The sequence below is a fragment of the Amblyomma americanum genome, chromosome 4 (assembly GCF_052857255.1).
Source record: "Amblyomma americanum isolate KBUSLIRL-KWMA chromosome 4, ASM5285725v1, whole genome shotgun sequence".
Taxonomy (NCBI): domain Eukaryota; kingdom Metazoa; phylum Arthropoda; class Arachnida; order Ixodida; family Ixodidae; genus Amblyomma; species Amblyomma americanum.
In genome coordinates this window covers 214,834,929-214,851,446 of record NC_135500.1, presented here as the reverse complement: position 1 = coordinate 214,851,446, position 16,518 = coordinate 214,834,929, and the positions used below count along the sequence as shown (strand labels likewise).

Here is a 16,518-nt window from a genome sequence, read left to right as displayed (position 1 = left end):
ACGAATTGGAAAAACAGCGCAATCAAAGACGAGACACAAGAGAAGCACAGCGCTGGTGTTTTGTGCTTCTCTTTTGTCTCGTCTTTGATTGCGCTGTTTTTCCAATTCTCAAGCAATCTCTGCAAAACACACTCTCTCAATATTTCGACGGGATTATTTTTGGTTGTTGCTGCTTTCTGCCGGACTGCACACGTGGTTCATCCGGAGGGATGAAACACAGGTCCATACACCGCGAACAAGAAGCTGCTTCGTAATCATGCATGCGCATTCGTTTCGTAGCTGCCGAGCTTGTTTTTCCGCATCACCAACTGCTCCCTTCGCCGTGGATACGCCACGCACACCTCTCCAAGCTTTGCTCTTCATTTTTGTCTCCTGGAGGACGGCGCACCTGTTTTCGAATTCATGAGATCCGCAATTTAGCGAGTCAACGGAATGCAATTTGACACGGTGTATACGCGTCGCGCCAAAAAAGAAAAATGAAAACTCGCGCTTCTGGGAGGCAATTTTCATTCCAACCAGCGAGAGAGGCGTACGCATTTACATCCACAAGTTGAAACTGTGCTCGTGACTCGCGCGAGAAGTTTTGTGCGCGGGAGACAGGGCTGTGCGAATGCCGTTTTGTCCCAGAGCTGTCACATTACACCGGCGAGAAGCTGCTGGTACGCACTCACTCAGGCACACAAAAGCAAACAAAAAGGGAAGCGCCGCTTTCCATGTTGGCTTAGCGTGTTTTCCTCGGCGCACGGTACATACTCTCGGATACGAGGCATTGTTACTGGAGGCGTCTGCTGCGTGTTTGCTTGTACAAGGAGTGTAAAAGTGCGCTTTATGCAATCGGCAGCACGAAACGAGAGCCTGTGAATACTAACGACAACCGGCTTGATGTGAAGCGAGTAGTAAAAAAACTAGTGGACGGTTTTGGAACCGGAAGGGGCGGAAAAAAGAGACATTGAACTTCTTTTTTCCCGCACACGACTACGGAATGAGAATGCAAACATGACTTGAAGGAATCGAACGCCCCTGATTCAAAGTGCATACCGTCAGTTTATTATAAATGCATCCCAGAGATTGAAGGCTCGCCGTATTAACAATTTGCATTGTAGCGCTTTTTTTCTGTCAGTAGGGCTTCATTGTTTCACTTTTCTTTATCAGACACGGCGAGACAGAGCGCACACAGTATTCTCTCCTCTCGAAGGACGTTGAAAAGGTGTAGACGTGAGAGCTCATTCTTCTAAGCCTACCAAATAACCGACTTTAATAAGCCCTTTCGGCGAATGAGAGCACTCACGTGACACTTCAATGCAACCGACTGCAACGTTTATAAGTTCTTTTTTTTCTCCCGCGTATCACAAGCACTGTCGTTCTGCTTCATCTGCGATGTTGCTTTGCGGACAGAAAAGTGAACAACCATGGCATTTCGCTCCATCAGGCGCAAACATGGTTGGACGAAGCATTTTGTCTCACGAGCTGCCATGTTTCGTCGAATCGCAGACAGCCCCAGAGTGCGCAGCTCAGTCAATAAGCCTCGACTGTAGCCCAGGCGTAATCAGGTTCGCTCCGGTACGGGTGGCACTCGCGGCTGTGTTCCCTAAGAGCCGGATAGACGCCTCATCGCATTAGTAAATTCTCGCCGCCACCAAGCGACGCTTCGCTCTCGACACCGAGAATGTTCTCCGCCGGAGGGATTCGAGTCTTCAATTAGGGTCTAATAAAAGCCCCTCTTCCCGGGATAGGGCGGATGTGCTTTCCCTCCTTAGAGCTTCCGCATCGGTTAATCACATTACACAGTGGGACAGGCGTCGTGCGCCAGATGATGAAATAAAGCCACCCGGTAGTCCGGAAACAATATCCCGGAATGAAAGGTAATATCAGTCCTCTCTGAGCAGGATAATTGGAGTTAGGAGGCAGTCACTATTGAGGCGCGGATGCCTATCTGCTTAATAAGTGGTCTGCGCAGGAAGACGTGAAGAGTAGAGATGCTTTGGTTGGTTTGGTTTGGTTTATAAGGGTTTAACGTCCCAAAGCAACTCAGGCTATGAGAGACGCCGTAGTGAAGGGCTCCGGAAATTTCGACCACCTGGGGTTCTTTAACGTGCACTGACATCGCACAGTACACGGGCCTCTTGAATTTCGCCTCCATCGAAATTCGACCGCCACGGCCGGGATCGAACCCGCGTCTTTCGGGCTGGCAGCCGAGCGCCATAACTACTCAGCCACCGCGGCGGCTAGTAGAGATGCTTTGAAATTTTATTCTTTCTGACATTTTTTCGGTTTTAGTTTGCAAGTAGTCAAAAAACACAACCTACAGTATTACTGCTTCTTATTCATATGAGAATTAATATCAGTGGCCAACATTTTCTATACCGCCCACACAACCCAGTGTGTGGTTTCTGCAAAGGGTGCACCGTTACATGATTTAAAGTTAATGCGCAGGAGCTTACCTCAAGCGATCATTTTATGCGCGTGTGCACGCGCGCTTATTACGTACGCGAGTGAGGATCGAACTAACTTTGCAAATTCACGCACGCATACACACAAATACACATAAAAAAGTCGAGAAATTCGAGAAAGGTCGCTGTCAGTCATTGTTCCCGGCTGACTGCAAGGCATGGGCTGCTGCGAAGGAAGCAAGAGCAGTGCGTGCCACACAAGCAGTGGTGCTGGAGTGGCTTATGAGAGGTGCTTGAAGCCATTCAACGTGTCATAGCGAAAGTTTTTTTTTTTGGTAAAAACCAGTGCTGAAAGTTCTTACGTGACACCCGGATATGTGGCAGTTTCTGTTTGGCATAACCACCATAGTCCTGTATGGCTCCCTCACTTTGTGATTCTATGTGCGACACACACAAAAAAGAAAACGAAAAGAAAATCAATTACATCAACGTGTAGTAGTTTCTGTGTTGCAGTTAACTGACAGGTGGGAGATGAGAATTAAAATGGAAATAGAATGTTCAGCGGGGCTAGTCCACAGATTTCGGTGTAATGGAGGTGTAAAACAAAATCGATGAGAGTTTCTAGTATGATACGCGGCATGAGTGTTGATATTATTTGAAGGCAAGTTGCGCTACCGCGGGAGTGAACAACAAAAAAAGGAGGTTTTCTATGCTTGTTTATAAAATACGTATACACGATGCGAGACTCCTACTAGTTTCCTGAAGACACACATGAAAGAAGACGTGGATTTTATGATAAACCGAAGCATTTTCTTGCGCTTTATGCTGCCAGTCTCCGGCCACTTAAATAAAGAATATCGCTAAGACTTCCACGCAGCCTTCATTATTTGCATGTTGTGTCGGTATTGTTTACCGATTTTATCCTCACTTTTAAGGACGTTTCGGTAGACGGGTGTACCTCATGAATGTTGTCCATTTTGTCGCGGCTGCGGCGTTTGACGGAAGAAATAGTATTAATTTTATTCTGAAAGGACAAAGCCAAAAAAACTGAATTGTTTAATGCGGTACATAAGACCTGTCCAAAGTCTCTCTTAGATGAACGTTGCTACCTTATGTGATGACTATTTTAACATAAGCTGGCAACCACAGTGCCTCCTTTTGTGGTTGTGAAATACTTCGGATGAACACAGTAAGTTCGTTCGCAGAGAGATGCTTCAGCGCACACAGCAGAGGCTGTCGCATCGGCGGCATCCTCGCCGCTGGTCAGTTGCGATTAGTCCAAGCATACCACGCGCTATGAAAGGATTACTCGAAAACCAGAGTGATCTTCTAGGTGAAGCTATCGAGCTTACACACTGAAGAATAATGCAGCTTACTGGCGGCTAAAGTTCAATATGATGTATAGAAGCACTAGATAATTTTGAAAAAGGAGGGACACAGATTCGCGACGGAACAGCGGGTCTTACCATAGGTATTCCTGGTGGAGGAGCCTGTTGTTGAGTTTGTGAGGCGACCGCAGCGGGGCAGACCTGACACGAACCCTGGAGGCCAGGGCAGCATTGGTCTGCGCCTCTGCGACCCTGTGAGAGGAAATGCAAAGCGTCAAACACATTTGGGAGAGCGAAGTAGAAATTGTCAGCCGGTAATGCAGATTCACGACACGTGTCACTCCGGCGGTACGTATCAGAGATTTCACTCTGTGGCAGTTTATTAGTTGGATGACTGTCTGTCGTTCCTGTTGAACTTCAAATCTATCCTGGAAATATCTTTCCAGCGTACGCCGCAAGCAAATTTGAGAGTAGGTCCCACTGACAAAAAAAAAAAAGAAGAAACTCCATTCACAAGAAAAGTGCAGACAAAAAAGCAAGAAAAAAAGCCAAAAGCCAGAAAGCCCGAAAAGCTGTTCGCATGAAAAGCACGTATGCACGGGATGAAAAAGCGAGAAAATGCCAATTGCACCACTCCCAGTTCGAGACAAGGGTGTGGCAGTACGTCGTTAATAGCCGCGAATTGAGAAATTCGTTGGCGCGCACATTAACGACACGACGTCGGTGCTATTCAAAGGCCGGCTGCTGTTGGTGGATATTTTCTTGGTCGCCCAGGCGTGGCAACACGGTACATTAATTGCCGTTGGAGTAAAACTCTCGTGCGGCGGACATCACTTGATTTAAACACAGCGATAAGGTAGAGACCAGCAAATCAACCTGACATGCTTCGCGTCGCCTCAAGCTGCTAGCTATTGCGAGAACGTTTTTGGAGGCTAATTGGTGAATTACTGGTATTCGTTTTTATAGCGCAGAAACAGTGCACAGGAAGGAACAAACTTCGCAGTACAAAGAGCGCTCTCTCCTGTCAAGTTCGTTCCTTCGTGTGCAGTCTTTCTGCGCTAAAAAAGAAACACAGAAGTGTTAGTTGTTGATTAGCGGCATACGTGTGAGGCAGTCCGATGGTCAAGCAAACTGCTTATTGTGTAGTTACTACTGAATGTAGATTAAAGTTGGGGAATTTGTGTTTTGATTTCCTGAATTTTTAGTTACGAGCGGAAAACCATCAATACAATACTGAGTAGTGTGTGTGCCTTTTCTGCGCGCTCAGAACAAGCTACGAAGAAAGTGCAGTTGCCTATAGAGGGTCGTTACTTTCTGCTGAGGACATAGCTGCTCGTAGAGAGTGAAGTTGGTTCGCAAGTTCACCACCAACATTCTCTCTCGTGATATATGTTATGTATTAGTGTATCTTTTTAGTGCACGAGTGAGAACAGCTAAAGAAGGAAAAGATCGCGAGCCCGAAGTCTCTTGCAAACCATTCCTATAGGAGCTGTGCTTCCTACGCCACGCTCACTGTCGCTTCGGTGTCGGCGCTTGGCGACGACGACTCACCATGGTAAATCCGGTTGGTGGTGCTTCCCTCGGTTGTCCTTGGGATGCCACCGCAGCAGGACAAACTTGACAGGAACCCTGGGAAACCGTGGGTGGCACCCACAAGGATCGCAACTGGGGCCCCACCGCGCCGGCCCCGACCGCTCGCCATTCCTCCGCACCGCCGGAAGCCTCTTTCGCACCATTCTTTTATTTTTAATCTTTTTTAATTTCTCCTCTTTGCTTCAGAGCTTAGTACGACCGCGCTTCCCGAACCACCGATACCTCGGGCCACTCTGAGCCTCTTCAGCAACGTTGTAGGATGCATGGCTAGTATTACATGAGCGGTTTCGTAGCTGGTGCCGCCAACATGACGCTGGAACTTTCGCTTCTACCGCCACCTAGCTCCGCGTAGCGGCAGCGAATACTTAACCGGGTGAGCAGTGTTTGGTGATAGAAAACTACCTGATTTATGGTCATTTACGAACCTTTAGTTTATTGTTGCGGAACTAGCTCGCTCCTTGTAAGTGAGTGCAGGCATACCTGAATTCAGTGGGGCTCCCCGAAGTCTGTTGTGCGACTACGTTGCAGTGAAGCCCACTGCGCCTGCCATTCAGTTTCCGGTTATCGCTGAAGCGTACGAATTGTTTTGTGTAAAAAAACCGCATCTGATTTGTTACAGAAAACACGAGTCCCCAAAACAATGAAGACAGCGGTGGAGAGAAAATTTACGCTCCGAAGGATCACCGCACTTGCGCCCGCCTGTTCTGATGTTTTTGAGTAAAAAAAAAAGCAATTTGTAATTAACGCGTACCTAAATAGCGACGATCACCTCGCTGTTCATTAGATTCAGACCACTGGAATCAGTTCATTTTGGCAATACATTCTACTTTCTTAACTCCTGGAGATATAAATTGTCTGTGATTAAAACAGCAAATATTGTGTCATTGTGCTATGAAAATATATGGCAATCTTACGAAAAAGAGGAAATTAAATGTCATGTACGAAAAGCAAAGGAACATTTGCTGGCCGCAATGACTTCAGTTAATTCTGTTTGAAAAATTAAAGATTTGGGCCTTCAACTCCGGTCCAGTACCTTCTTTCATTTCTACATTTTGTGGGAGAAAGAAATGGCAGTGTTTTTGTCTCGTTACAGTTCCGCAACTGGCAGTACGCAGAATTTCGCGAAGGCGGTAAGAGCAAGGAAGAAAATGGCCATCCGCTGTCGTCTGAAGGAGCAGCTCAGTGTGAAATGATGACCGCGCCCTAGCAATATCCTCCCAGTCTTCGGCCGCTGCGGAAGATGCCCCTTCAGCATTCTTCAAATTTTCGCCAAAAAACGCAATTTTTGAAAACTGCGTGTCGAGGTTTTGAATCCAGGAACGCTACGAAGCCAGCGGTCCGTGATGCAGTATATTTCGCGTGGCCTAGAATGGAGCCGCACGCAACACGCGCTCGCGGCGCCCTGCTGCGGCAAAGAGCAGCACTTTCGCGTATCGATGCTGTAGTTGCGCCAGGCCGCTTATTCGTGTAGTTGCGCAAAGAGAATCCTTTGATGCGTGGAGCGGAAGGCAAGTGCTGAAGCCGGCAGCCGGAATGCCTTGACGAAGGAAAGGAAAAGATAGGAAGAGGCTCTGCAGTGGGCGGAGGTGCGGCATTGTGAGGAAGAAAGAAGAGAAGAAATGAAAGAGTGTGGGCGCCAAGGAAACGGAAGCTGTGTGCGCATTCACGATACCCCTGAAAGGGGATTAGAAAAAAAAAAGAGAGAGAAATATAGAAGCCGACCGTGAGAGTGGTACCGAGAGGCAATGCGTGGCGGTGCAGAGGATTGCGTGAGCTATGTCGAAGGCGGGCGATGCGGCGTGTCCAAAGCAATGACAGAAGAAAGAAGAAAATAAAAGAAAGAGCCGACAGAATGCACTACGAAGATAGATAACGTAGAAGCAGACGGAGGAGAAAATAAAAACGAAGGACGGGTTGGCATGTGTATACACGCCACATACGCGAGCGTTATTCGTTGAGCATGTGCATGCGTGATACGGCGCCCTATTACAATGCCCAATCAGCAAGGCCGCCAGAGATAAAAAGCTCGCCTTTGCTTTTTTCTCGCGAGCTAATAAATGTCAGTCTCCAGACGCCCAAGAAATGCAGCAAAGCATCACGCATGGGAACAGCATGCCGCTCAAAGAAAGCTCTGCCATTCACGGAAGTGCTGCGCCAATTATGGCGGCTTCATTTTGTGCTGTTTCTTTAAAATTCCGTAATAACAGAAACCGAGAGGTCATTAATAATCTTAGAGTTTAAAATTATCACGTTCAATACCTGCATATACTCGATGTACAGAGCTTGCCCTTTCGTTATTTTAATTTGCTAACTATAGATTTTTTACACGAGGTATTATTCAGAAAACAGTAAAAGGTGCGATACGCGTGCCCAACGATGACTGTTTTTAACATGACTGCACATGTAGACATAACTTACACATATGCAGCCTCGGAGGCTCAAGAGCAACGGTAAAAGCAACTGCTCGCACTTCAGGGCTCATAGTATGCACCTGAGGGTTCATATAACTTGAATTAGCAAGGGTGTATTAAACCCACAACTTTCAGCAGCAGACATCACAGAAGCAAAGGAAACAAAGCAAAAAAGTGAAAGAGAAGAGAGAGAGAGAGACTGCGCTCCTGCAAAGACGTCCCTTTTCGTGCAGGAAAAAGCCTCTAGTAAGGCGCCGTGCAAGTTGTACGTTAACCTCTTACCATGACTGGGGTGCCTTTAGCGAAGCGAGTGAAGGAAAAAATAACCAAACTGTTGTTCTTCCCGAGAAGTTTGCTGAACTGCCCCAAAATAAAATACATCATGCTTCCTGTGGAATACGAGAAAAAAAAAAGATAGCTGCCGTGGTTTGAAGTGAGTCAGCTTCTTGCGACTGACAACAGTTTTGCAAGCGGTGCGCACATCTCAACGTGCGTTGCAGTGAACGAGACAACAGTGCACGCTTGGAAATGGTCACTCTGTGCGGCATTTTTACCTCTTTTTTTTTGGTGCGTGAAAGCGTGAATAATTTTTTTTCTGTAGTGTTGACGCTGCCCTTTCAGTGAATAAACGAAGTTAACATTTTTCAAAAAGTTTACAAACGAAATAAAATTCATTCTATCTTTACGCGCACCAAATTCACTCGTGATTTCTCGTGTATGAAACGAAAGCCTTCGAATAAAACAAAAACCTAAAAATGATAGAGAATTTAAGATTAAATTTTCTGAAAACTAAAGCCGGCAGCGTGGATAAAGGTTTAATATTAGCCTTGACGCAAAAAAAAAACGCACACAAGGATGTTCTCACTACGACTGTGATGCAACATAAGAATGTCAGAACAAGAAAGGCAGCGGAATAGAATACACAGAAATGACCGCTGGCTTCAATGCATGTAAAGAGCAAGGAATTAACCGAAATAGTGTGAACAAGAGGAACTTTACAAAATGATTGGCAATCCACTAGGTCAAGCTTACTGACTCACTTCAGGATTCTTTCTTGCACAAGAAAAGGCGGTAGTTCGCGAGCAGTTCGCAAGGCACAGTATGAACGAGCACCACAGACACACACAAAAAAGAATGAACAGGCTTTAGCAGCCATAAGAAGAAAGAAAAAAGGAAACGAAAAAGACAGCAAGGCTGATGAAAGAAAGAGAGTCCACTTACGACCGTCTTGACAATGGATACTTCAGGACTGGCTAGCAAGGGCTCAGAGCTTGGCTCGTTGGAAGAAGCGGCGGCGCATCTCTGCCTGTGCTGCTCTGCGAGTTTTGCCAGCTGCTGACAGCGGGTTTTCCTCATGGTGATTCTCTTGCCGAGATATCCTACCGTGGCGTACTCCAGGAGCGCGGTAAACACCATTACGAAACATGTGCCCAGGTAGACGTCGATACTCTTGACGTAGGATATTTTGGGCAGCGCTGCGTTGGTACTGGACATGAGTGTGGTCATCGTGAGCACGGTGGTGACGCCGAGCGCGACGCGAGCTGGACTAGCGTTACGGTGGAGCCAAAAGGAGACCCAGGAAATAACCACGATCAATCCGGCCGGGATGTAGATCTGGATCAGGTAGTAGCCCATGGAGCGGGCGAACCGTATTTCACATACCAGGCGGGAGTAGTTTCCTGAGCAGGGGAGGAGGGAGGAGACACACGCCACAGAGAAGCGCGCTGTAAGAGCAGGCCCATCCTAGTCACACCGTGCGCCGGATGAACTCTGTCCACCATTGCGGCCGAAAGCGCTTGCTTTCTCTAACCGACGCTCGCCCCGGCCTTGCAGTGCGCCCACTGTAAGCACTGGAAGGCCTGGTCAGCGGCTATGGCTCGCAGATTGGTGCCTTTTGTCTTAATTCCTGAATAATGTGACATGTGACGTAGCTCTGTGACGTAGGAGAAGGTTAAATTATGTGAAACCAATAAAAGTTGCCGCTAACAAACCTGGCTGCCGCGCCTCATGTCACTGGAGGCGTTTTAGCACCCAACATGCAGATGCGCACACTGCTGCAGTTTTCTCTCAGCGTTGGGAGTAGACATGGCTCGTACCCCACTGACTCAGCAAATACTTCAAGCAAGCATCGACGACCTGGCGTTGGAGCGAGTTTTTCGCCCCGTATTTGGAACTCCTTTTTTTCACTTCTCTCTTTTTTTTTTTTGCAGTTCAGAGCAAACCGAGAAACGGGGCTGACGGGTACAACGCGTTCAAGGAGCAGGGATAATGGCGGGCAGAGTTCATCGCGTGTGGCCATTAAGGTGAGTGCTCTCAGTGCCGTATTGCGAAATTGAGAGAAGAAAGAAAGAAAAAAAGAACGCACACGACACACATTGTTTCGGCCAGTGATTACTGGGCTTTTGTCAAGGTAGCTCCTCTTTCGCATAATGTTCGCAGGACGGTCGTTTCTGGACAGTAAGCGACGGCCATCCACGGCGGCTCTAGCGCCAGAAACAGGGGTTCAGGGCTAGCGGCTACTGGACGCTGTCATCCAAGGTGAACTGAGCTCGGCGTTGGCGTGTGTTGCCGTCCCAGCTACAAACTACGCAAGAAACGGCTGAGTATAGATGGTTCCCACCGATCGGTGAGTCTCAGAGAAATGGAGGAGGATAGAGTCATGCGCTCTCGCGGTGTTCGGGTGCGATGGTGACGTCACTGAAGCACATGCGAGCTTGTTACTCCTGCCGCATAGGTTATTATTGTTGCTTATGTCATCGACATAACATTCTACAGCGAATTTTTTTTCAATCGTGGGGAAGAACAGAGGAAGTTTTCATGCAGCGCATACTGTTCAGATGGCTGCATGCAACGTCTACTAGGCGTGACAGGTAAGTAAAGGGTACCACTCTCGCAGTTAAGCAAGCAACAATGAACGAGGTCTGGATGGTTTTAATATCTTTAACTAGGTAATTAACAACTAATGGTGAAGTGTGATGTAAAGTGTTAAAAAGTGCATTACTATGGGTGAGCAGGCAATAGGTACAGTGATGCGAAGGATGTCAGGCGTAGTTGAGATCACAGATTATGTATGTCCAGTTAGAGGGAAGCTTTGTCTTGTTTTTTGAAGCCATGTGAACAATACGTCAAGTGTGGCTGTGAACGAATTAACCGATTGCTAATGTTTTTGAGGAATATACGTGCATAAAAGACGCAATTTACGCACTCGTTTTTCCTTACCGGTTTTATTCTACGCCCGCGAGTTCTTTTCAAGTTGTTTTCAGGCTATTTTTATACAAGGGTTTTAGTTCCTTCCTTTCTCACTATGGCGGTCGAGAATGGGACTTAAACCAAAAATCAAAAATTGCTAATGCGCCTACTGCGGCTAGTGGTTTCTGATTTCTTGTTTCTTTTTTTTTTTAGAATTTGACGTCTATGTCCAGGCTCGAACATACTGCATTGATAATACCAGGTGCATTCTTACTCTAAGTGCATTTATTAACTGCGATGAGTTCTATCTCGGCATCTAAGAATAAATTCGTGAGAGCATTCTGTCCATGAGAATTCTCGGACGGGGTGATACCAGCATATTGCTTTGTTGCTGCTGCGTTGCATATGAAACTTACTCCGGAACACTGACATTAGAAGGGCGCTAAGATCAGCCAAAGGAACAAGTAACTATGTTCTAAATGGCGGCCATGCCATAACTGCACTAAAAGCTTCTAAAGCGTCAGCCGCAGTTCCACAACGCTGCGTATTATGGAAGCCGTTCATCTTAGCGACAACGCGAAATCGCACGCCTTCTTTAAATTTCTTCGGTAATTTTATTTCGTCATTGCGGTAATTAATGAAGCTAATTGTTTAAAAGCGTAAGTTGTCTGAGCTTCTGCGTCATGCTCAATAGGTTGACATTAGGAGGGCTAGTAATTCGAAAAAGATTATATAATCAAGTGTTGCTATGAATAAGAATGCGCTAGAGGTAAGTACAACTCGCCGCCAGAGAACCTGAAAACTAACCGCGGCGAAGAAATTTTCACAGTGTATATAGATAGACATATTGAAGAGATTGGTTTCTGCTAAGACGAAGAAAGACTACATATTTAGCCGTTTACCAATGCCAAGAAGGAATGCTAAGAGGCTGGCTTACGAATCTGTTATTTATTGACAATCGCTAAGAGCTCAACCGCAAGGAGCTCACACATGGTAAATGTGATTTTGAGCTAAGTCGGAAGGGAACCCAACAGTAAAATCGTGGTTATTTGCGGGCGTGGCGTGCAGCACTATTTTCTTCTCTGTAATGCAGCTAAGTATGAGATCAAATAAATATGACAAAGCTATTATAAGCCCTCTAGAGGCCCGTTTTTAATTATTCCTGTCCCTTCATTAATTACAATAAAAGCAAGAATAGAAGCAACCCGAATAATCATTTAACTAGATATTACTTTTAGTTTTAATTTGAGGAGTGTCTAGTACATTAGATAATTCCCTGCTATCCTTAAGCTAGGTCTTTGATGGCTTCTTGATTTTTTGGTTCGTTTTCCTCATATTCATACTTTACCTTTATTCGTTGGCGGTCCCCTAGCAGCTGAGAGCCTCGGAGATTGAAAAAGTCATGCAGAAGGTTCCACATCAAGCCAAACTTGCATGATAAAAAGCGCCAAACCTTGTTCCTGTCGACGCGTCTCCGTTCTCGTCGAAACGAAGGGTGATGTCTTGCTATAGGGGTGTGAAGTGAGTTGGGAAAAAACAGCGTCTCGGTTAGCAAGCATAAAAATGGCGCTACTGTACGACGTTGCAACAGGGAGAGAAAGAGAGAGGAAGGAGAATGAAGGAAAAAGACAGGAAGAAAGAACGAACCGGATGAACATTGAGATGGCATAGACGCGGTCCAAAGCAAGGCGCAGGACAGGCCACAGTGATAGTGCGCTGTGTACTTACGCCAATCTTGGCAACCGGAAGTTCCGGACTGACCATCGCCGGCTCCGGCTCGGGCTCCAAAGGCGGCCGAGCGTTGCGGGAGGCGTGCTCCTGCGCCAGCTTGGCCAGTTGCTGCTTGGCCGTCTTCTTCATGGTGATCCTCTTGCCCAGATATCCTACCGTGGCGTATTCCAGGAGGGCCGCAAACACCATCACAAAGCACGTTCCCAGGTAGACGTCGATACTCTTGACGTACGATATTTTGGGCAGTGCAGCGTTCGTGCTGGACATGAGTGTGGTCATGGTGAGCACTGTGGTCACGCCTAAGGCCACGCGGGCGGGGCTAGCGTTACGGTGGAGCCAAAAGGAGACCCAAGACGTAACTACGATGAGGCCAGCAGGGATGTACATCTGGATGAGGTAATAGCCCATGGAACGCACGAACCGTATCTCACATACCAAGCGGGAGTAGTTCCCTAGGGAGAAACAGGGCGGCCACGGGTAAGCCACTCTGCGGCCAGGGAACGCCACCGCCCACACGTTAGCAGCTCCATGCCTTGTGACACTGGTTAACTTTACGGGCCAGGACGCTGCCTCGGAAAACTGCTGCTGGAGTACAGGATGTGCCGTATTTCCCTCACCCTTTTCGTTTGCAAGGCGTAGTCCTTAGGCTGTGCTTGTTTTTAAGGAAAAGAGGAAAACCGCCAAGAAGTGAATCCAAACCCTTCAAAGGTGTCACGTGATATTTTTCATTTCACTTAGGCTATGGCCGTACGAGAGTTACGAGTCCCGAAAAACAGCAAAACATTACCAAGCGCACATGATTTCAATGTATGAAACGATGACGTAGCGTGAACAACTTCTTCCATGATGAAGTTGTCAAACAAGATGGAGCTGAAGGACATACGAAGAAGCGGGCAATGATGCGAGTTTGTGCTTTTAGAGCAGACTATGTTAGGTACAGGCAAAGCTGTGCAGTCTATAGGCCCATGCAAGAAAATGTGCCCGAGGCAATAGCTGGTGCTGTGGGTAGATAGAGTATGAGCTCTGCAGCTCCAACACCGATCGCGGCAGTGGAAGTAAAATTCCTTCGGCTCAATCGTCTCTCAGCGACGCCAGGCGCTCCCGAACAGAGCGGTCCGCTCCATCTCGGTTCCGGTAATTTTCGCACTCGCCAAGTACCAGCGGGTGTTGGATTACCAAAGTGTCCAGAAAGCGAAAACCGACATCGCGTACCAGTAAAACACGATTGTCGAGTGTGAAGATGCTGACGCACAAACATCCAACACCGACGCGTTCCCACAGTGACATTCAGGACTTACCGCAGCCTGGTATCTCTGTGTTCGGACCACCGAGGGGGTGAGCGAAGAGTGCTCCACAGACTGGACGTGCGAAAACTACTGTGAGAAAGGCACGAGCTGACTTACCTCGACGTTACCTGATATTTAGGGCGCTGACTGACCGGGCAGCGGCCCTGGCAATGTCTGACAACGAGTGCGTCTCGGCTGGACGTGCGGCGGGGCCGGCAGCCATGAACGTACAACACCGACACAGCACGAACAACACCGAGTGAGCGTGTTGGGGAGGTGAGCGAAAAAGGAGTGAAGAAACAAAGAAAGAAAGAGGGGGATAAGAAGAGAATGAAGAAAGAAAAAGGGGGCCTTCTGCGAAGAATGTGAAGGAAGCAGCGACACCGGGACGTCTTTGCAGCAGGTGCAGGGGGTGCAGCTGGGTACTTACGACAGTCTTGACAACCGGCACCTCAGGACTGGCTAGCAAGGGCTCTGAGCCGGCCTCGCCGGCGGAAGCGGCATTAGCTCGCTTCTGTCTGTGCTCTTCGGCCAGCTTAGCCAGCTGTTGACAGCGGGCTTTCCTCATGGCGATTCTCTTGCCCAGATATCCTACCGTGGCGTACTCCAGGAGCGAGGCAAACACCATTACGAAACAAGTCCCCAGGTAGATGTCGATACTCTTCACGTATGAGATTTTAGGCAGGGCTGCGTTGGTACTGGACATGAGTGTGGTCATGGTGAGCACTGTGGTCACGCCCAGGGACACGCGAGCTGGTGTAGCGTTACGGTGGAGCCAAAAGGAGACCCACGAAATAACCACGATCAAACTGGCGGGGATGTAGATCTGGATCAGGTAATAACCCATGGAACGGACGAACCGTATTTCGCAAACCAGCCGGGAGTAGTTTCCTACACACAGCGGAAGAGGGGATGAAGGACGGGGCGGGGGAGAGGGGGGAAACCATGTTTTACTGGTTCGTCGCATGCACTCGCAACGCGGCCGACATCACGTGACCGCCGGCCGTCTCCCCTCCCCTCGCATTTCTCTTTTTTTTCGATTGAGCCGAAAGAATGTCGTGACGCTTCTGTTCTTTATGCAACAATTGGCGCTTGCGCTGAAAGCGGCGTGGCCAAGGCTCTGACGTGGGCGCACAAAGCCTTGTCCCCGCCGTTTTGGCAATGTGCTCTCGTCCAGCAGCAGAGGCGTGCCGACGACCTTTTGCGCCGCTCTAGAGAAGCGGTTTCGCGACTTCGGCGTTCGCTTGCCGTCAAGCAGATCGGCCATTTGCCGACAAAACATGGCTTTCTTTGGCAGATTTTCGCAAACACTACTGCAAACAGTCTGCCCTCCATCCAACTGAAACTCTGCAGCCTTGTCGAAAGCCACTTCTGGTGTCAGCCACTCACAGTCGAAATTCTGTTGACGTCTAGCAACGCTTTGTGATTGGCCAGCGCTTTAATTGTAAATTAGCCGCCGGTTGTGGCCGATAATACCACAGGCAGTGCCCTATAAAGAATGCTTCTTGCGTGAGAAAAGCGCTGTGAATCTGGCCACGGATAGACTGACGCTACCTGCAACTTTTCACAAGGCAAGGCTGCATGATTTCAGGGAGACACAAGGCTGGAGCTTTTGATCGTGAGGAACAGCGGAGTGATGTGAAAACTGAAAGAAGAGACACTAATTGATTGTGCGAATAACAAAAGTAGAGCACAGTGGTGAGTGCTGCGCACATCAGCCAGCATAATGCGCCCTGCTTCTACGCCTGCTGTTAGACGGGAGCATCATGCGGCCGTTACAGTGTGTGTCTTGAGGCAGCAGAACAGAGCGTCTACACAGGCACCAGCACAGTGCAGGACGCGGAGTGCGCTACGTGACAAAACGAAGTCACTACCGAAAGCGGTGTGCTGGTGGAGCGTGTAGGAGCCCGTTTCTCGACATGAGAGAAAGAGATGAGCAGCTGCTTGTAGCGGAGAGGCCAAACACAAAACACTGCGCCAATGTGTTCTACTTTTCCTGTCCTACTTAATGCCTGTCAATAGAACCAAGAAAGATGCTGTGACTACTGCCCAAAGCCAGTCCGGCCGTCATTTAGAGATCGAAATAGACGCAGCAGTAGAGCCATCAAGAACGTGATGACCTAACGGTATCCATCATGGTTTCTTTTTCGTGGTCGAATTGGAAAGCGTATTGATATCGCTGATTTCAACGAAACACGATACGTAGTACGCACACTATCCTAAATTGCTCTAACCAACCTTTTTATTTTTTGTTTTCTAGGCAACAAAAACAGTCGGGGTTCATTATTCCATACCAATCCGGATGATTAGAAAAGTAGAAGCGCTTTGCGACCGTGAAAGACGAACCTCTGTAAGCCTGCACTCGACTGAGATGCGCACAGCTTGGCCTTAATGTCCATCTGGCTTGATTACTACTCTATTTTCTGAGCTGGGTAGTGCGAAATAAGAAAGATGAGCCTATCCAACGGTAACGATGGCTAAAAAATCGACATGCTTCCTAAAATGGCGCTCCCACATGAGATTTATTTGTCTATTTTTCTTTTCAGGCAACCGCATCTGTGTTTTGTTTTTCGTGTCAGCACTTTCTTTT

General features: G+C 47.9%; 1 protein-coding gene across 4 annotated transcripts in view; it reads right to left on the bottom strand.

Annotated features, from left to right (window-relative positions):
• The window catches only part of Rdl (Resistant to dieldrin), a 228,955-nt gene that overhangs the window by 3,130 nt on the left and 209,307 nt on the right, over positions 1–16,518 (bottom strand). The window contains exons 7-10 of one of the 4 annotated variants that reach the window (XM_077663325.1): positions 8,944–9,401; positions 5,270–5,347; positions 3,857–3,970; positions 2,753–2,827 (exon numbers count right to left, since the gene is read on the bottom strand). In XM_077663325.1, the coding sequence (XP_077519451.1) occupies positions 2,753–2,827; positions 3,857–3,970; positions 5,270–5,347; positions 8,944–9,401 (725 nt within the window). Of the gene's footprint in view, positions 1–2,752; positions 2,828–3,856; positions 3,971–5,269; positions 5,348–8,943; positions 9,402–14,358; positions 14,820–16,518 lie in introns of all 4 variants that reach the window. The other 3 variants (XM_077663324.1, XM_077663327.1, XM_077663326.1) reach the window with 3 other exon arrangements.